General features: G+C 41.8%; 1 protein-coding gene across 6 annotated transcripts in view; it reads left to right on the top strand.

Moving 5' to 3' along the window:
• Nucleotides 1–20,368, top strand: part of FBXW11 (F-box and WD repeat domain containing 11) — a 73,880-nt gene extending 53,512 nt beyond the window's left edge. For all 6 annotated transcript variants that reach the window (XM_035338397.1, XM_035338395.1, XM_035338394.1 and 3 more), the window contains 8 exons: nucleotides 7,474–7,611; nucleotides 8,258–8,376; nucleotides 9,367–9,616; nucleotides 10,807–10,925; nucleotides 11,766–11,876; nucleotides 12,910–12,988; nucleotides 14,526–14,714; nucleotides 17,840–20,368. In XM_035338397.1, the coding sequence (XP_035194288.1) occupies nucleotides 7,474–7,611; nucleotides 8,258–8,376; nucleotides 9,367–9,616; nucleotides 10,807–10,925; nucleotides 11,766–11,876; nucleotides 12,910–12,988; nucleotides 14,526–14,687 (978 nt within the window). In that variant the 3' untranslated portion in view covers nucleotides 14,688–14,714; nucleotides 17,840–20,368. The remainder of the gene's footprint in view (nucleotides 1–7,473; nucleotides 7,612–8,257; nucleotides 8,377–9,366; nucleotides 9,617–10,806; nucleotides 10,926–11,765; nucleotides 11,877–12,909; nucleotides 12,989–14,525; nucleotides 14,715–17,839) is intronic.
• Nucleotides 20,369–21,547: the final 1,179 nt, after the last annotated feature.

Below are 21,547 nucleotides of genomic sequence, written 5' to 3'. Positions count from 1 at the left end.
AACATAATGTCACTTCTGAAATCATTGGATTTGAAAATAAGAGGACATTTAGAGATCTGAAAACGAATTCTTGGAAAGAAGTAGCTACTCTCCACCTCCACTGCGAAGCCAAGTATTTAATTAGGTTTCGTTTCACAAGAGGTGGTCCAGTAATTTTAAATGTCTCCAAGTTAGATGTTGAATTGCCAACCTCCTTTAGGAGTCTTTTATTTTCTTAATGGAAAGCCTGATTTGGGGCTTACCAAGAAAAAAAAATAATCTGTTTGCAAGACTTGTTTATAGAGAGAATTTTTTGCTGTGGGGTGTCCTGCAGCTGGGTGCAGTCCCGAAGCGCGGCGGCGAAGGTCAGCAGCTTTAAGTGGATTGTGTTAATCGGCAGCGTGCCAGCACGGGAAGCTCAATACTGCTGCTTCCAGAACCCCAAGTCCCTGGATTTTTTCCATATTATTTGTGAAGTATGGCCAACTACTCAGTTTGCCCTGCAGAGTGAGCACAAGTATCTTATTTCTTGTGATGAGTTGAGAAGATTCATAAACGTTGCCCTTATCTTCAAGTGCATGGCAAGTGCCTCGCCTTGCTTCCGTGGGGGCTGAGGTCCACCTAATGCAGAGAAGGGTAAAATGGGATTTTGCTGAAGACTTCAGGGAAGCTTGGTTTCAGGCAGTGAAATAAACAGCATGTGTTCCTCTGAATTTTGAGGAAATTGAGATTTGAGAACTAGAACTGAAATTTTAAAATCTTGGGGGGAAATTGAAAAGGAACGAAGCAGAGACTCGAGGTGACAGCTAACACCGGGGGGTCTCTGTTTGTCAGCGCTCCGGTGTAGTCCTGAGGAAATAGGTTTGATAAGTATTGTTCTAATTACAGTGCTGGAGAGATCTTACATGAGTGTGTGGGGAGAATCTGGTCAGCAATAGACACCTAGACGTTTTTCAGCCAGCTCTTGAAGTCTGCTCCACATCTACTTCCAAAGTCACGTCTTAGGATGTTTCCAAAGTCTTAAGATGTGACTTTGGAAGTTTTTAAAATGAACCTGGCCAACAAGATCAGGTGTTCGAGCAGCAGAATTGAAGTTCTCGTGGTGCATGGCATGGATTTGGGCTCCCCCTTCTGAAAGGGGCAGAAAACTGCTTTCAGGTCTATGTAGCATGGGACAGGTCCTCGTCTGGGCTTTCTTCGCTCCCTCTGCTCACATCACACCTACCTTTTCACAACAGGGCAGCCAAGGTTGCTGGTTTTCTTCTGAAGATTTGAAGGAGGGATTTATCGTTCCTGTTTGGGTACTTCACGTGCCCCTGTGCCCTGGTAGGGGCCGATAAGTACCTGTTTAAATACAACTCTATTTTTATGGTATTGTGCATAAAGTTATTGTCTCAGATGGAAACTAAAAGGTGCAATAATTCTGTTTTTTGACAGCACTGGTCTCTGTCAGGTGTGTAGATGGCAGACGTGTCATTGGGGTACTTCAGAGGAGCTCTGTTCTCACCGGTGTTGGCTTGTGCTTTGTAAGACTTCCTCTCCAGGTCTGGGAGGGATTTGTGGTGCGGTTGCAGCAGAACTTTTCCTCTCACTTGGGTGTAAGCAGGAGTCCATTTATAGTTAGTGAACTTCCGTGTTCCCTCTGTAACCTGGGAGCCTGGAATTGTACTGTGCCTCCTAAGCGTGCTGCACCCAGTTGATGAAAGTCGAGCAGAAATGGGGATTGTTTGAGAGGAAACCAGCAACAGCCATCCATGGGGCTCACCTTGGTCATGGCTACTTGCAGCTGCAAGATGAAAAGGGTTTTCTTCATCAGATGTTGCCCCCAGATCTCCTTTGGGGGATCTCTTTTGGGATTTCCTTTCCTATGGTCTGTATTATGCTGTCTGCTTTTTCCCAGGGTGATTTCCTATGGCCCTGCTGTGTGAGTGGCCTTTACTGCAGTTTCTGCAAGTCTTCCGCTGTAAGAAATGAGCATATTCCACTGTTCAGATTTATCTCATTCAGGGTCATAAATTTCATCTGTTCTTTTTTGAATGGGGCTTTAAAAAGGGTTCTGCAAAGCTGCAGTAGACTCAGGAGTAGTTTTACTTGGTGGACCTACAGGCAGCTTTATACACATTGGATCAGTCGCACGCAGAGAGAGGCTGCACTTCATCAATTTGTATTGTTCACATTTGGATCTTATCTGAGCAGCTGTAAACGATGGGAACTTAATTTTCGGATCTTTAATTCTGCCAAAAAATCATGCTTTAATTGTTAGACTTGCTAGGAAAAGCTTCCCGTTCCTTTTTTCTCTAGGGTTATTTAAATTTTTGGACGAGACTGTTTATGGCTCTTCTTCTGGTCTTGGAGTTCATACTAAAAGTGATGTTTTACCCCAAACTGATTTGAAAGCCTGTGTAATATTGGACTTGGACTGGCTCTCAGTAGTACACTCCTAGCTTTTTGGCCTTGCTTTAATTTCAGGCTGTTCTTTGCAGTGTAACAATATAGCCTGAGTATCCTGTGATTTCTATAAATCAAGCCAGGAACCCACTTTTCAGTTACTGGAAGTTTTTCCTTTTTCTTTTCTTTTCTTTTTTTTTTTTGTGCAAATGGGTTTCCCTTGTACTAAACACATGTACCCTGAACTTTAATTCGCAATAATACAAATACTCGAGTACGCTATGTGTTAATGGAGATAGAATCAAGCCCTGCTTCTCTAATTGTTAGTCTTGCTTCTGTGATTCTTCACGAAGATGGCTTGTTCTTGGCTTTTCAGGTAAATACCCAAACCTGGCTACCATTGTTTCTTAGGGAGCCTTTGCTTAGGTTTGCTTTCTTGCTTTTGTTTACTCTGTCACTGTTTATTGCACCTTCCCATGTAGCACGGCAACAGTTTCTTCCATGTAATTCTCTGCATTCTTTTAGACTTACATTTAGCTTTGACTGGGGATAATCTCTAAAATATGAAGAGTTGTTGGTCATAGAGGAAATTCTTTGAGTGAGCAGTAGTGTCTGCATTTTCAGCATCAGTAGTATATAAATTTTCAACTTAGGCACTAAACGGTTCTCATAGGAGTGACCGAGTGTCATGCCGCTCCCAGTTTTATGGCTGCTGCCTTCAACATTTCAAAGCATTGAGAATAAAATGCAAATTAGTCACTTCTGGTGCTGTTCTTCTGAGTCCCGTAGTGTGTCGTGAATCATGTTATTTCAGCTTTCTTATTGAAAAGGGTAAGAGAATGAATATGGAAACAATACACATAACAGTAAAGTAGGACAGTAAGTCACAGGATGCAGCAGGGAAGGGTTTGCAGCTCTTGGTCTCACCTCTTCTAACAGCTGTGCCAGTTCATGTTCAGGGTGTTAGTACATACGTTTTATGCCCTGCTGCTTGCTTCCAAAGAAAGGCTTACTGGCTCAGGTGACAGTGGGCATTGATGTCTTTGTGTGTGTGGTTAACTGCCTCGTACCTGCAGCCAGACTCTTCAGCTCCTCTGCTGAGATGGCAGCTCCATGGAGCTCTCTGACCACATCATCTTGTTCATCACGTCGCTTCTGCGGCAGCTCTCAGGAGGTGCTTTGTCATCTGTTACTGTGAGGCATTCATCCTGCTGTGGTCAGAAACCTTGTGCTTAGGCTGTTGTGGTAAGGACAGGACAGCTACTGCCCTGCAGATTGCTCTGGAAGACCAGCTTGAGCCTTCTTGGGAGGCTGCGTCACGTAGCCCCTCTTCTTATGGCTGTTACAAAGACAGAGAAGTTCTTTTTTGCTTCACTGTCTAACAGCAGCTTGGAAACCCAACAGTGAAGTCTAGATTCTCACTGGGGTCTTGGGGAATCAGTACTCCTCTTCAGAAGCCTCGTGCTTTATCTTTCCTAATGGTTGTAGCATCTTCAGAGGATTCAGAAGGGGAAACACCTCAAAGATGCAAGGAGCCTGGTGCCATGGCCAATCCTTCCTTTCATCTTTGCCTGTCAAACCCTCTTAACTTCATAATGAATGAAATAGTAAGTCCTATTCACCCTGGTGACATGAGATCATCTCTTAAATGCTGTGAAGAACGAGAGTTTGGGACTAACTGCCCTTGTAAATGCCTCATGTCTGAGGAGAATCTCTGTTTCTAGTACAGATGTGCGGGTTCCTTTTTCTGTCCTTGTATCTTGAAAGCTGTGTGTTCTGAGGGACCGGTCTCCTTGTGTTTTGGGATAAAGATGAGCCCGCTTTGCAGTAACATTCACAAGGATAAAAAAACACAAGGAACTGAACACAGTGTACACTGTAAAATGGGGGGAAAAATGCTCTTAGTAGATTATTCTTAACACCCAGGGTACAGAAAATATTCCAACTGTTAGTTCAGATGGATTGCATCTCTTTTACTGTGCATCCTTGTACCAGTGAATTTACCTTGGCGTAGCCCGGAGTTGGCAATACCTCTGCATCTTGGGCTACTCTGTGTGGTTTTCTCTAAATACCTTTTTTATCCCGTTACCCATTTCTGCAGCTGCCAAATGGCTCCCCTGCTGGGGCAGATGCTTTGGCTTCACGTTTGTTCTTTATCCTTCGTATGTCCACCTTTTGTTGTGGGTGTACAGCATCTGTCGGCTACTGCACTGTTAGAAGTGAGAGCAGCTTCTTCTGCTCCCGTGAGCTATGGGGCTGTGCTCTGCCCCATCTTCCTTTTAGCTGGAAACCCACATGTAGAGGCTGTGACCTTGGAGGCTTCGAGGATCTGTAGAAAATGCAGCAGTGAGTATTGCTTCTATTAGTGCTAGGTCTGGTACCCGAAGTGCGCAGATAAGCTGCCTCCCTTACCATTGACTCCCCTCTGCTTTTAACAGCCCATAAAAGCAGCGCTTTCCTCCTCTCCCTTGTACACGCACGCGTACCTACTCGCTGTGTACAGAGCGTATTAAGATATCTCCTGGAAGGAGGTTGCAGATGAAAACTTTTACTAACTGTGCTATTCAGTAACAACCAGAAATTTCCTATAGCAAGAAGCTTTTATGTGGTTGCCAGTATTGTATTAAACGTGTTCCTTTTTAGAGGGTCCTCCAGGTTGCCCACCCACTCAGCCGTATTTAGTCATCTAAAATAATGTTATTTCTCTATACGTGCGCATCTGTTTTCACTCTATTGCCAATTTAAATGCTGCTGTATATTCTCTGTGTATTGTGGCTACTTTCCCAGCATATTGAAAATTTACGCAGTGTAAGGGGATTTTACAAGTTCTCAAAAAACATCAAGTATTTTCCCACAGTAGCCACACGATATAATGTCTAAATGAAATGACATCTACTTGCAGAATTAAAATGTGCACCTGCATATGACTTACTGCTTTATAGTGCCTTCACGTACATGTAAATCATACCTTAGTTTCTTTTATTCGAAGCCAGCATTTTCTTATGGTAAGCTGATTATGGAGCTTCCTACAGTGCGCTTCTAAGAGCTAAGCCATCTAGTGTCCTGAAATGTTTGGTCAGCACGCTTCTACCGACTGCTGTTCTCTTTAAAAACGGTTAAATAAAAAAATAATACTGATTTGTGGTGTTCTTAATGTATTCTGTAGCTATTGCTAATCGCTGTCGCAGGAACCTGAGGTGTGAAGGCGCTCGAATGGTGTTTGGGCGCTCGGCAGCTAGAGTAATCCAGCGCGCGTTATGTAAAAGTGCGAATTGCAGCCCGTCCAAGAATGGGGCTTGAGGGAAACTCTCCCTTAGACGACTTCTCAGAACTGAGTGTCGGAACATATATGGTTTCTGAAGCTATTTAAATTGGCTGACTTGAATCTGTGATGCTCTGTCTCCAGTGTCTTCGGTGTTAGCATTGCGTTTTTAAATACCTCACCTTCAGGTCTCTATATTGGTTCGTGCTGTTGCTGTCTTAAATTCGCTGCTGTTTCCAAGGGTAATCTGTCACCTCTGTAACAGCAAAGGAGTTAATGAGCTGCAGCTCAGCCCTCCGAGCACAGACGATACATCTGCAGATAAAGCTTGAGAGGCCTTCCTCCTCGGACCCTCCATCCCATGCCGAGTAGGCAGCACAACCAGCAGTCTGCTGCCTTCAAAGCAGAAGGCCGGGGCTGAGCCAGCGCAGTGCCAGATCTGAAGAGCTTAAGCCCAGTTCAGTCTGACGACCAGCTGGCCAGTAAAAGCTGATCCCAAATGGAAAGATGACTTTCTGTCTTAATTAGTTTCCCCACCAAATTGGAAGAGAATGAGAAGGGATGAATAACTTGTCAGTGTGCTCTTCCAGAAGCCTCTTAGTTCTTAAAATGTAGACAAATTCCCTTGGCACATCAGGTTTGTATTATGACTGTGTATAGTTGTCTCCAAGTTGCACAAAGGGAGATAATTGAAGGAGCAAACACATGGAAAATAGTGATAGGCTGTTCTCCCCTCAGACAGACGTGTTTCCTAGAACTGGGAGGTCACACTTGCATTGTACTTTTGCCTTTAATTATCTTTTTAGTTGTTTTCCAGTCTTGGAGAGGAAAGAAAGAACTGCATGGAACAGCAGAGGTGCCTGGTATTGCTTTTGTAGTTAGGATTTGATTGTAAACATGCTTTTCCAAACAAACTGACAGTTGAGCATCTTCACCCCAGGTTTCTGTGCAGTACTGGGGTGGCACCAGGGAAGCAGTCAAATCTGTGGTGTGTTCTGGTGCCTGTACTGGAAGGTGGGAGGCATCCCAACCGTGCTGGGTACTGCAGGTGTTGTCCCAGAGTTCTGTGCATTGGTTCTCTTATGGTGCTTGTTTCAGACTTTCTAACCAAAATCCCCCATTTCTTAAAATCCTACGTTTGTTTGAAACCAACACTGGTCTTTACACAAGTAGTACAGCAGGTGAAAAGATGGAAATATTCTGGTTCTGCTATGAAATAGTTTGCCTCCTCTGAAGGTGTCAGGTGTCTTACCTTAAAAATGTATTTCAGAATTAAAATGTTGAGAATTACACTTAGATTTTAAGTTGGGGGGGGGTTAAAAAAAAAAAACAACCTTTAGTTATTCTTGAGATGGTTTAATTTTTATAGCCCCTGTTAGTTTTTTTTTTTTTTCAGGCTTTAAGGTGCTTAGTGGGAGCTTTCGTGTCTCAGAATCCCTAGGATGCATAAAAACAGCTACCAGGTGAAATGACTGGGTAGGGGAAGGGACGGGACAGTCCAAGAACTCTGCTGACAATGTCCGTGTGGGGCTCTGTGTTACTCAGGTGATGCTGAGCATGGTGTCATACAAGTTCCCAGTTTGGTCTTTGGTGCTGCTGTCAGATGGTGCTGTAAATATGGGGGAAACTGAATTCCAAGCAGCTCTTGTCATGAGAAAATAAAGTCCTAAGTCATTGTTTTGTGTATTTTTGTGGGTGGGGGGAAGGAAACATTTAAGTCTTCAGGCTTAAATTTTAAGGATGGACTCTGTAACAGTGGGAAGGTTTGCTGTGCATCTGTTGGAGTGACCGTGCTCAAGCACGCAGCCTCGTGCCTAACTCCTGCTTGTCTCCCCTCTTGGCAGACTATAGAATCGAACTGGCGATGTGGGCGACATAATTTGCAAAGGATTCAGTGCCGCTCCGAAAATAGCAAAGGTGTCTACTGTTTACAGTACGATGATGAAAAGATAATCAGTGGCCTACGAGATAACTCCATTAAGGTAAACACTTCCTCAGTTTTTTCCATAGATAGTGATGGGTAAATCTGCTTTGGAGGGACAGCTGTTGGCGTTCCCTTGCTTTCTCTCATCTCTTCTTGGGGCAGTGTTTGTCTGTGCAGGGTTTATGGGATGGGATGTCCTCTGTAGCCCCGCAAAGTCTTCACCTGCATTTTGCTCTAGGAACTTTGCAGACTGCCACCCAGGAAATCAACACTGCTGGCTACAAAGAAATGCTTGTTCAGAGTCAACGCATGCAGAGAAACGCTTGTTCAGGATGTGAAATCAGACTTCATGTCCACAAGTGAAGGCAGTGTACTACTTACTGTCCTTAGCCATGTCTTTCTTCCTTGCTAATTCTTAGCTTTCATGCCAATAGGCTGCTTTCATGCTAATATTCCCTGAGTGCCATGGCATTTCCTTTTGTAAAACAGGTTTTTATCTTTTCATTATCATTGCTTATCTCACTGTTCTGTCAAAAACTTGCGTCAAAGAGACTTCAAGTTAAAAGGGAGGACAGGACAGACCCTCTGTTTGGACAGGCACTCCCTGGTTTTCTTCCTCCTTAACCCTGCAGCAGCAGTGTTTAAGTTTCCTGTATCCATGTTTTTGATCTTGATAAGTCATTTATACTTTTTATCGTTAACAGATTTGGGACAAAACAAGCTTGGAATGTTTGAAAGTATTAACAGGACATACTGGCTCAGTTCTTTGTCTGCAGTATGATGAAAGAGTCATTGTAACTGGATCTTCAGATTCTACAGTGAGGTGAGTGTTGAGTTTTTGCAAAAAAAAAAAAAAAAGAGTATCAGGACTGGAAATACTTGAAATAGTCTCCAAATGTCAGAATCCCTAATATAAATGTGATACAATTATCCCCAAAATAAATTATTTGCACTTTGCAAAGCATCACATCCAGCACTTTTTTCCAAATTTGTCTCGTGTTTTTTAGTGTTATGCATTTTGAAAGAATGTGACCTGTAGGACTCAAAGCACAATGTGAAGTGGAATGGCTGATGGGCCAACTATGTGGTGATTTCTCCTTTAGGGTTTCTCATGTCACCTGACATAGCTTAATTATGACTTAATGAAAGGAGACTTGGTGTATATGGAGTGCTCATCTGACAGTGATTTTCATGGGTTTAAATTCTTGCAATGAGTTCACTGGTCAGATGATGTCCAATACACATGCTCAGGTACAGTTCATTGGAGGGGCATTGTCTCTTTCTTGGTGTCTTGTATCAACGTTACCAGTGTCAATCTATAAAACTTAAGAACTGATGACATCAGCCTTCAGTTACTGTATAATTAGTAGTGACTTTTGCTTGATGTAAGCTGGTAGGTACCCCTGGAGGGTGCTACCTTCCAGTTGCTAGTGCTATGTGCTAACTGAATGAATGGCATAAAACTGAAAAAAACACATCAGGTATTTGCTCTCTTTCTTTAATTTATACATCATATAGGTTCTAATCATCCTAGAAGGAGTTGTAGAGTTGTGCTTATTGTTACCTTCCTCTTACCAGTGGTCCCAGCTTAGGCTTTTCCTGGCTTAATTGCTCACTGCTGTTAATTAGCGCTTGTGGCTCTAAGAAGTGAACTCAGATACGTCCCCAGTTCCTGTCTTCCTGCCCTTCCAAAGAGGAGTTAAGTAGCCAGAGAGTTCCACGTTAGAGATGGTTGCAGAGCTTTGTGTGTTTGCGCTATGTACTGCATGTAGTCATCTTCCTCCATTTGGGATAAAATCCTTTTCTTTTGCAGAGTTTGGGATGTAAATACAGGCGAAGTTCTGAACACGCTGATCCATCACAATGAAGCAGTGCTTCATTTAAGGTTCAGTAATGGCTTAATGGTGACGTGCTCGAAGGACAGATCCATTGCTGTCTGGGATATGGCATCGCCTACTGACATCACCCTGCGCCGTGTCTTAGTTGGCCATCGTGCTGCTGTTAATGTGGTAGACTTTGACGACAAGTACATTGTGTCAGCGTCAGGTGACAGGACCATTAAAGTAAGTTGGCAGAGCTCTCATCCAGGTCTGAATGTCTACCAAGCCTGAAAAGCTTGAGTGTTGCAATCTAAGCCTGAATAGCTGAGGTTTTCATAAAGTTTTGTGCTTTTTTCTTTCCCATTTCAGCTAGCTGCTTCCTTGTACTAGCTGCTAATGTCTGTATGCACATAACTAGGCTCGTAACATTTTTGTGGCTTCTGTTGTACAATTGCAAGAAAGTAAAGCCTGCTCACTGTTTGAACTCCAGTCTTTAGATCGGTTTGTTTGTTAAATGTGGCACATTTTGTGCCTTTTTCCAAACAGTGTTTTTTATTTCAATTGGCAGTCCTGTTCAGACATGAAATTTATCAGCAGTTGCCTTTCCACACCACACCTTCCCAGCAGCTAAACCAGACTTTGCCATGTTTGAAGAATTGAAGTGCTGTATTGAAAGACTTACATACCAGAAGATTTGAGTTACCCAAAGTGTATTAATATAATAAAGGCGTTTCCCCATTGCCTCTCTAGCACCAGAGCTACCCTAGATTGTGCCAAAAAGCTCTTGGCAGTTTCATGCCCAAATATCTGCCAAAGATCCTGCTGCACTCTGTTGGAAAACGAGCCACTTTATTTACATGGATACTTTAGATTAGAACTTCAATTACATTTCACCAGAAATGGGCAAAGTTGGTCAAATAATTTAATCTTGAAGAAGAAGCAGCCACCAAACTTTTACAGGCTACAGCTTTGGTCTTCTCGTAGAAGTAGATTGCTAGAAATTTCTTAGGTAAAAAATAGAGGTTATTTTTGTGTATGGATGGGGTAACTTCCACTAGTAGAAATGATTACTAACTTACCAAGTGATTCAAGTGTCACCAAGTTTTTTGAAATTGTTGGAGCAGCGTCTACCATTTCAGAATATTTTGCTTATCACCCTCCCCCTCTTTCCCCTAACACCCCCCAGTCTTTCTCATTGACTCGATGTACAGTAGGACAGCAGTGCTGCTGGCTCTTGTCATTGCTGGGCCCCATAGTGCCAGTCTTCCTTTAACGCCGCATAAGCAAGTTTTCATTCTGCTGTCCAGCAAAGCTCAGCCTCAAACTTCTGCGTTCGTAACAGCTTCTGTTGGAAGTAAAAAAAAAAAAAAAAAAAAAAAAAGCCTTTCTTTGAGCGTAATTCTCAGAGGAATGTTTTATCTCATGTTGCACAGGTCTGGAGCACAAGTACGTGTGAGTTTGTTCGTACTCTAAATGGGCACAAGCGTGGCATTGCATGCCTGCAGTACAGGGATCGACTAGTTGTCAGTGGATCTTCTGACAATACCATTAGGTGGGTGCCAACGAGCTGCTCTTGGTATGTAACAGTGCACGTTTGTACATGATAACAGGATTCCCCCCACCACCACTTTGCTGCTGCCCTACCTGTGCAAAAGCATCTTTGGTAGGGCTAGCCGTTAGAGCAGATGATGTGTAAGTGATACTTAATTCAGTGAGAGAGTAAATGTGTCGCATCCTCATGAAAAAGTGAGACTGTGAGGTTCAGACAAAGGTAAGCAAAACTGTCTACTCCTGTAGTTCATCACCTTGTTTCCTGATTGGAGAGATGAGCAAGATAGTGGTCACTGGTTCTGTTAGTTACTTTCGGAACCTCTAGTAACCACTGATTTATGCAGAATAGAAAAAAGTGTATTCTGATTTCCTAAAATAATTTAGCAGGTATGCAACACTTAGAATAATAGAACCATGAAGGTTGGAGAAGACCTCCCAGATCATCTGGTCTAACTGTCCCCCTACCACCAGTATCACCCATTAAACAATGTCCCTAAATAGAATCACAGAATCATTCAGGTTGGAAAAGACCTTCAAGATCATCTGGTCCAATTGTTATGTCATCCCCTCCCCCGCCAATATCACCCACTAAACCATGTCAATATAAAAATTAATTGCAGGTCATTTTGAATGAGTAGGGCAATTTTGATATACTGCAGATGCAACACAAATCTCTCTCTGAATTGCATGAAAAGGACATCTAGTTCAACCAGCTGCCTTTTTTTAGCAAACTGTGATAGTCTCCCCGGAAAACCATTTGATAGCATGCTTAAATTGCTGCATGTAAGACCTCAGGAGTGATACTGAACCTCAAGTACTCTTTTTCTTCTGTTCTCTTAAGGCTATGGGACATTGAATGTGGTGCCTGTTTAAGAGTATTAGAAGGCCACGAAGAACTGGTTCGGTGCATCAGGTTCGACAACAAGAGAATTGTTAGTGGAGCCTATGATGGGTATGTTTTTGAAAGCAATTTCAAAAGGTTTTGCCTTAACAAAGCATCTTCTGAAAGCCTTTGGGTCTTGTGTGCAGAATAAGGGTTCTCTTCTGGTTTGAATGATGGATCAATATTTAACTGAGTGGCTTCACCTCAAGCATTTCAACACAGCAGGCTGCAGTTTTAAGTAGACAAGAAACTGCTTTTCTGGCACTCTCCAGTGCACACCAAAATTATTTTATCACTCAAGTTTGACTTTTCACAGAAAATAAACTTTTGTTTGGCCAAAGTGACCAGCAGTCTAAAAAAGTGTGCATTCTTTTGTCTCTTCTCTCAGGGATTGCTCCTTGCCAGGTCCATGTATTCAGAGTAGTTAGGCGTTCTTTTTTTTTTTCCTGTTAGTTTATTTTAAGACGAAATGTTTACTGAAAGAGTAAACATACCTTGTCAGGTTCTCAGAACTCTTCAGTTGCTCCTTCTGATAAGTTGAAGGTAGGAGTCCCCACCATGAGCACTTCTTGCAAGGCAGAAGTATTTTCGCTGCTGATTAGATTCAGGACAACTTAGATCTGTGTCTAAATCCTGCAGTTCTTTCTCTGTCCAATTTGTACTTCAAGTGAACAATACAGCTGTTAAGAACTACTTTAGAACTGTTTGTCTCTAGCCTTTTATTTGCGTTATTGTGCCACCGGGGTTGGCAGTCTCAGCTTAATTCCTGTTGGATCTTTGCAATTGATCAGTAGTGCTGGGGGCTTTTGGACCTGTTCTGCAGTTCCAAAATGGCTTGTATATGTCAGAATAGCTCATTTGTCTTTAATGCAAACAACCCACTTGGTCCATCACAAAGGCTTCGTTGTATTTGCTGCTAAAAAGTACAAACCTATTTGTGTTTTATGAGATTCAACAGTAGTATTTCATAAATGAGAACATTCTGCTTGATGTTGATAAATTAGCTGAAGGGAAAATCTGGAGTTCTTACCATTGCTTTTAGATGTTTCTTCTATGTTTATACTTGAAAACATTATTATAACCTTCTTGTTTTACTTTATAGCAAAATTAAAGTTTGGGACTTGCAAGCTGCTCTTGACCCTCGTGCCCCAGCAAGTACATTATGCTTGCGTACATTAGTGGTATGTAAAATCAATTCATTTGGAGTTATCTGAAAACTCTTATTTGAGAGTGAGAGGTGCTTTATTCCCTTTTAGTGGGATAGGTGAGAAATTCAGACTAGGCTTTACAGAGAACATCCTGTTTCTTATGCTAAGAATAAAGAGAAATGTATATATCACGATATTCTGAATTACTTGGATCAAAGCTTAAATGAAAAAGTTAAGGTCTAGTTTTACTTCCTCAAATACTCCAAAAATAAATCATCCTGACAGTGTGTCAGATCATTCTAGTTATTGGTGTGGTTCCCTAATGCCATTGTAGTGCTGGCTTCGAATTTCCCATTATTAAGGGAGATGGTGGGGAGAGGAATTCTGTGAGCCCTTCCCAAACAGTTTGGAAGGAAGAGATGTGTTACGAGAAAGGAGGATGAGCTGAAAGGCTTGCCACAGGAACTGTAATTGCATCAGGGGACTACCAGAGTTAAGGCTGTTGCTTAAGCTGTATTTTTCCTTTTAATAAAGGTTTTGATTTACGATAGACTTAAATATAGATATTGGGGTAGTGACTTCATTGTTCTGTTCACTGAAACGTGCATGAAATTTTACTTCAGGAGTCAGTTTGACATTTGTCCAAGCTAGTAGCGAGCCAAAGTTATTGTCTGTATATGATGGTGGCTGGCATATTTAGCTTGTGCTAGGCCTTTCCAACACCTGCAGAAGAGCTTACATTGCTAGATGCTTCTAATTTTTCTTCATTTCAGTAATCTTTGCATGGAGACGAGATTTAACTACTCTTGTACTCCCTGTGAACGCAGTATATTTAGTTTTTCAGTAAAAAGTTGGTTCTTTCCCTTCAGTGAGTACACTGTAGCTCAGATGATAGTTTGGAGATGAATTTGACAGCTCCGCTTAGTTCTCTACTGAAGGTCACGTAATCCTTTTAAATTGATTTAAAAATGGATAAGCAGGTCAAAGACGAGAACCTTTTCTGGGCCTCTTAGTGTCATTTTGAGGTTCTTTGAAAGAGCTGATGGAGCATGTACTCCTACACCTGATTTTTGTACGGCAGCATTAGGACACAGCCTGTACTAGTAAGTGAGCCATAATGATCCTTTCAGCGACGTGTCCTAGATGAAGCTGCGATGTGGTGGGTTAGGGCTATACAGAAATTGGGTTAGCAGCAGTGTTGAATGCAAGATCTGATGTAAGAGAAGGAGCCCTGGTAGAATGTCAGTGCCAGCCAACCTTGTAAATTGCTGCTTCTTGATTGATAGGCTGCTTTTGTCTTTAATAACCTCAGCATCTACAGCTGGCCCCTCCAGGGGAGATGCAGCGTTTTTACAAGCATTTGATTTGAAAGCTGTGTGTTTTGCTGAAAAAAAACTTAAGTATGAAATCTGCTTTTCCTAAACTCAAGTGCAATTATAACTTTAGGGCTTCTTAACCAGTGCACAAGAATTTTAATACCCTATTCTGTGTCCAGATACATGTCCGAGTACAAGTGTAATGAAATGTTATCCTCTTCTTGGCCTGCTAACTGATTTCATGTTGCTCACAGGAACATTCAGGACGTGTCTTTAGACTCCAGTTTGATGAATTTCAGATCATTAGTAGTTCCCATGACGATACGATTCTGATTTGGGATTTCTTAAATGTGCCACCCAGTGCCCAGAATGAGACTCGCTCTCCATCTAGAACATACACTTACATCTCCAGATAACAGTCTGCACTTTACTACCCTCAGAAGGTAAGTCTTTGTCTTCTCACGTATAACACACTCATAAAATTATCACTCCATCTGCAGCTTGACCTGCTGTTGTTTTCCTTAGAAAATAAAACCTCCTTATGCCACTTCTTGTGTTACCTAGCCTGTGGTCATGCTTCAGCTTATAGAGCTTGTCATGTCGTGATATCTTAGCCCCATGCCTTCTATAATCTCTCCTGTTTATAGCTGTGTACTTAAAGTAACATATGGAAAGCTATTACGCATTCATGATGTTCCTGGAGATGGAGGGAAACTTGGTTATACTGCACAGGCATTCCGAGTACCCAGTGAAATCAGGGTCGTTTAGAGTTTTTGAAGCATCTTCTTTCCCAGTGAAATCTTTGTAACAAGCATTGTGAGGTGTCTCTAGCAAACTGAAAATCTATATGATCTTTGGACAAGTCCTTATCAGAAACGAGCAGTTCTGTGATATCCACAAGTAACAGGGAAAGCTTTCAGAACTAAAAATGACGCGTTAGGCAACGTGGCAACTCAAAGCTGTCAAAAACGATGCACATGGACCTAGCCTATTTTGTTTCCATTTTTCTGCAAGTCAGCGTGCTTTAGTTCTCTAAGCACGGTGGGTAAAAGCTCTGCTGTAGATCTGTGTGTTAGAACAGATCTTTGGGCTAGGAAGTACCTTGCCTTGTGAAGACACACTTGGCTTCTTTGGGATGCAGGTTCTTAAGTTACTTTTCTTTCACCTGTAAGGATTCCTCAGGAAAGTGTTCGCTGCTTCATTTTCCTTAAAACCAAAGGAAATGTGCATATCCAGCTCTCTCAGATCTTGAGTGAAGAACAGTTAAATCAGCTCTCATTGCTCATACAAACTTGAATTCTGCCCTGCTCGAGTGTTAGGGAATCAGCTGTATTCCCTACAGTATTTCATGCATACGTCCTTGTGCTCCCTTTCTAAGCGAAAAAACTCAAAATCCGAGCATAGTTTTTAGTGTCAGAAGTTATTACGGTGTTGAATAAACCACACTGAACAGTTCATTTCAGAACTCCAAAGAAATTTTGACATCGAGAGCACTGCTGCAAGGGTAATCTAATAAAAACTCACTATTCTGTATAAAAAGAATACAAAATTCTTTATTCCGTGTGCAGTGGAAGGCTGACAGAAATCTGCAGAAGGCAGTGTGCTAAACTTAGCGTTTGTCAGGTGGGGAAATGCCTAAAAGATGCATTTTCCTGGGAGATAAATCCTGAACCTACCCAAACAGGCAGGTCCTCCAGCACTGCTTATCTGTCACTTCCACTTCAGAATTGTGTTCAGTCCAGGGTGGCACGCTTGTGTTCTTGTTGTGGAAAGCCTGATGCTGTCACTGATGGTCGTGTCCCGAGGGACTTTGTCCTAATCTAAGACAGGGATGCTGCCATTGCCTTCTGCGCCACCTAGATGAACTTTTGTGTGGAAACTCCAGGGCTTGTTGAAGTTGGTTTTCCCTCTCTGTGGAAAACCTTTTCTTCTTTCAGAATATTTTTGCACACCTTCTCAGGCATATAGAATAGTCCATGTGAGAAGGTGACAATAGCTTTGGGAACAAACTTAATCCATCTTGCAGTTCACTCACTAGTACCTTCTTGTGTCCGCCTGTAAGGTGGAGACTGGCAAATTCTGCTGTACAGCAAGTAACAGTGCATTTGGCAGGTTTCTCTTATTAGCTTTGATTCATGGAAAAGCTATACATAGTGTGTCTTAAGCTCAAAAGAAATGAGGAGTTGAATAAAACGTATTTCAATTTGTTTGAACAGCAATATGCTGGTGTTCTTATTTTCTTTCTTGCCATATGTGGCCCGTAAGATCCACTGTCATGGAGATTTGTCGATGAAATATGAAGAACCCTTGGCAGTGTGCTCTTCCTTTCACATTCTGCACACTTGACAGTTTTGAACGGCTTATGGCTGACTTGTCCCATGATGCAGAACTGAAAACACGCAGGCCTTCATATCCTGGGAACTGTCGGTGTTGGTAATGATGGTCCCTTAATAATGGTTTCCTATACAGGAGAGATGCTGCGATGCCCCTTTATGACAGGTTTGTCTGAATTCAGAATCCACAAAACATAAATCTACACGCAATTATGGTCAAACAGCTAATATTTCATTATGACATTTAATGAAACAGTTTTATATTCTTTCAAACATTATAGTTTTCTGAATTTTGAAACAGCCCTGTGCCCTTGCTTTTTTTTTTTACAAGGCTTGCAGTGTTATGCCTCTTCAAAGCGGATCATTTTTGACAGTCCTGGCAGTTGGCTGCAAGAGTTTTATTGCTTTCTGTTGAATTCCTGTTGTTTATTGTAACATGATAAAAATTGTTACCATATGATAGTCTAATATTCTTATATTAAGCACCAGGCCTTGGGCGAGGGGGAAGGGAAGTCGAGGGGGAAGCGCCTGAAGATGTTTTAACTTTTCATGGGAATTTCTGTACCAGGGCAGGGTAGTTCACTGTAGTCCACAAAAGTGATTTTGGGAAAGTGGCAAGTAAAATTGAAGTTCAGATTTAATTATGCTAAGAATTCGGTCTCCAGGCTTGTAAGAATCACGTGACTCGACAACGTAAACAAAACGTAACACTGCTTGACTTTGTTGTCTTAAAATCCTGCGTATGGGAAGAACTGAACTTTGTATCAGTGCAAACCATGCTCCTCTGCAGCACGGAGGAGGAGACAGTTCAGCTGCTGGAGGCCGCTGTTTCAGTGAAGTGGGTGGCACTGAGCAAGGTTAGCGGATGGCTCACCTGCTGATCCCCAACCAGACGCGTAAGGAAAGTGCCAACCAGAAGGGACCTCCTACTCAAGAACGTGGGCTGTTGAGAATCTTGCTTTTTGCAGAATATGCTCTGAATTCAGTTATGAGGGCAGTGTCCCGGGGAGGTGTCTGTCTTTGAGGGAAGTATTTGCAGCACAATGAACTATTTAAAGGCGAGTGCCCCCTGAACGTGTCACGGTAAGCGGTGTGCTCCCTGCAGGTATTTTGTTCCTGTAGTTTCAGCCTGATGTACCAGTGGTGGTATGTGCCTAACCTTCTCCAGATGTCTCCAAATGTTGCTTTTGGACACTTGTGTTCTGCCAGTTCAGCTTGTCTTTTGTCTTTTTCAGGGTTTCACAGTCTTGAACTACTGGATTTTGGCTACTACATGCCTGAAGATGTTGATCGACATCTAAAGTCAGAATTGGTTCTAGATGCTGTGTAGATGCAAAGCAGCACAAATCTATATCTAAATTTCTTAATCGTTCCTGCTCAGTGGTCGTCTTTGAATTTACCACAAATTCACTGACTTGGAGTAGATGAATTTCAGAAGCCTATCCTTCCCTGCAATGAGAAATCCAAAGCTTCACATGTAAATTGTCCGTAGAACCTGAACTCAGATGGCTTGTTTTTCAGAAATAAATCAGAAGTCAAGAAAGGACTTGGCCTAATTTATATTGCTTTGCACTTTTGTCTGACTTTAAAGAAAAAAACATTCTCCAATGAAATTTGGGTGCCAAACACATACCCAGAATGTACAGAGCTTTGCTTTCAAAGTCACCATTGTCCTTTAGACTTTAATCTCATGACAGATTCAGAGCCTGTTTTGTTTGATAGGAGTGTACGTTGGACTCTTAGAAATATTTCTGAATTGCTCAGTAATATTTTTGGATTACAGTTTACTTGTTTCTGCACCAATAATTTCTTTTAAATTAAAAATTACCTGTAATTCAGGCTAGGTTACCTAAACTAGTTGTATAGCACTGTCGTTTCCTTTTAACTGTGCTCTGTACTACAGCCGTCCTATGCTTCCTAATGTTTGGTATAGTAAAACCTTTCCATGTGTGCTTGCCTCATTTCAAATACTGTATAAGCATGTAGATATAATGTACATAACAGTGTAACCTCCAGGTGCTAGGAGTCAGGATTTCCTGACACTACACACTAATACAAAATGTGGTAGCACTTGGCAGCAGGATGTTCTAACTACTGGCACTGTAGGGGTTAATATGAGTTACCTAGACATTTTCTCTGCAAAAGGAGGTTTTCAGTATTCATTAGGATTTTTTTTTTAATGGGAACTACATATTTTAAAATGTAATTTCTAAACTTTTTAAAAATTAAAAAAATGTTTAATTTATGTTCTGTATCTTAATTTTGTGCCGCAGTATTTACGGATGTCTTTCTTTTAACACCAGTAGGTTCTCACGACTGCCTGCTGATGTCCTTCTTTAGCATTAGTTGGTCTGCTCAATGGAGAAGGTGCCATGGGCCAAAGTTAAATTTATTTATGTTTGATTTGTAACACTTCCTTACGGTGGAGCGGAGGTCCCTTCAGGTCAATGTTCTGATTACCATGCTAGTTCTCCTTCCTGTGGCCACCAGCTGTAACCATACTGCGACGTCCTGGTCATGGTTTCTCTTTGTTAGCATGCTTTGATTTGGAAACCTCGGTAGTTTCTTACATTGTCATAGTCTCCCCTCTAATTTATGTGGTCGTATGAACGCTACTGCATTTTTCTTATGTCAGAGTAAGACATGGACAAATGCGCATTTGAATATTTTATCTCCATTAGCCATGTGTGACTGCGCCTGTTGGTGGCTTTTCCTTAATGCTTTGGTCAAACTCGGCGTGAAATACTCCTGTTTTCCTGGGGAAGATGTGTGTTGGCACAGAAATGTATTGTCATTCCTTTGATCATTGTATGTCGTGTATTTTTGTCCTCTGGCAGCACTTTCTTGGGTTTGAATTTTTCCCTTTTACAATCAGAAAGGCTGAGGGATGTCAGATGGCCAAGGGATCGATCCTGAGCTTACCAGCAGAACAGCCATGGTTAGATGCAGCGTTTGTGTCAGACAAGTTCAGAGAAAGCATTCATCAAGACATTACTGAAACGTTACAGAAGTGCAACTCAAGGTTTTTCCTCTTCACCCTTCACATTGAGAGAGGTGTTGGGATCAGTGTTTAAGTTAAACTTAGCTCCCATTTACGTGTTACTACAACAATATTTATTTCATCAAGATGACCGAATGTGATGAATACAGAAGGTTAAAAACACGCTCCTAAGCGTCCATAAGATCACTTTTTGGTAAGCTTGACAGTAGTTTGTGAAAGTGTCTTACTTTACCCTTCTCATCTAATAGCTTTAATATTAAACTGTTTAAAAAGAAAACCTGTCGCAGCCCTGAAGAAAAAGGTATTTGTTTCTGAAAAATGGAGTCCTTTTTTAAATGCATGTGTAAGACTTAAATTCCTGTTTTTCCTTGGGAGATAATGGTATTTGAACATGCGGTCTAAACTTCTTTGTGCTTTGTGTAACATAGCAGTGGACTTTTGTGATTGGCACCCAAGGAACTTGACTCCTGGGATTAATGGTAGTGATCCTGGCTGCACTCTGGACTTTTGTTTTGCTAACATAAATGAGCAACTGTACATTACTGCTATATTAATGTTTCAAAGCACTGGGATAGTCTAATTCTAACTTGTAATTATGTTTGCCAATTATCTGTTTGGAAAGTTGGTGTATGAACAGCTTATTGAAACTGTTAAATTGTACAGATATCGTTCATGATCTAAAGCTTTGTACCGTGGAATGTGCTTAATAAAAAAAAGTTTGAACTTAATTTGTCAAATAAATGGATCAGTAACGTCATCTAAATGGTGGTATCATGCATTAGTTCATGTATGGGCACGGTGAAAAACTGCGCTGTGCTAGTTCACCGATCTCGGAGAAACTTCTGTGCTTTGCTCTGCAGCGCTTCTGTTCCGTGCATCAGCAGAAACATCGCAAGAGTTGTTATTTTATCAAGAATGCAGGTAGACTTCTTAAAGTATTACCTATTTCCTGGGCTGCTAAAGCAATTCGTGCCCTGAGCCCTGTGCAGATAAAGGGTCTTCTGATGCTAGCTGTGTCTTAAGAAAAACTGCTTTTCTTGGGTTTTCTTTTGCAGTGACTGGGGTGCGTAAGTCCTTCAAGGATCTTATGTTAGACAACCACAATAAAAAAACCACTGGTGTGTTCTGTGGCATCACATCAGTAACAAAAAAGGCCGTACATTTTTGGTCTTCTGTCAGTTTTATTTGTGAGCAAGCTTTGCTTTTAAAGAATTTGAGAAATCATCGTTACTGCTGCTTGGTTAATGAGGTCTGACAGTTCAGTTTGGAGCAGGCCGACCAGAAGTGATTTATCGTGCAGATCTTGTGGCGCTGCCTCGTCCCGTTAGCATGAGGGGTCTGGCCGGGATCTTGCTGGTTTGTCAAGGTACAGGAATGAGGGCGGTGTGGTGGCCAAACGCGTTCACAGGCACGCTTTGTGTTAAACTGTTGTGGCTTTGGGCACCTTTGGTACCTGGTGCTGTGTGTGCCTACCGTGGGGCTCAGCAGTGATCTTCTGTTGGAAGTGGTGTTTTTGGTGAGGTGGAAGTTGGATGTGCTCACCTGAAATGTCTGTAAAGGTACTATAAACACTGCTAAGAATATGAAGCAAGTTCTGGCTAAGTATCGGCAAATTCAGTATTCAAAATTCCCCTCTGTAGATTACTTCTGTTCTTCTTGGCCTAATCTGACACTGGATAATTTCAAAGAAACTTCCCTTTTGTTCAGACTAGCTGCACTTCATCGAGAGGAAAGCAAGTGAAATCTTCATGTATTTTTCTGCTAGAAGTGCATTGTAAAAAGTGAAGCCTCATCGAACTATTTAAAGCCCGTGTGAATGTCTTTGTGAATATCGTTATCCATACGAGCCATGTGAAAATCTGGAGTAGAAACTTTGAGATCGAACTTAAAATCTATCTCGCCTGGGTGGGCTTCAGATCTTCATTTTTTCTTCAAGCTGTAT

The sequence above is a fragment of the Oxyura jamaicensis genome, chromosome 13 (genome assembly GCF_011077185.1).
Source record: "Oxyura jamaicensis isolate SHBP4307 breed ruddy duck chromosome 13, BPBGC_Ojam_1.0, whole genome shotgun sequence".
In the NCBI taxonomy this organism is placed as follows: domain Eukaryota; kingdom Metazoa; phylum Chordata; class Aves; order Anseriformes; family Anatidae; genus Oxyura; species Oxyura jamaicensis.
This window is presented reverse-complemented; position numbering and strand designations above follow the sequence as displayed.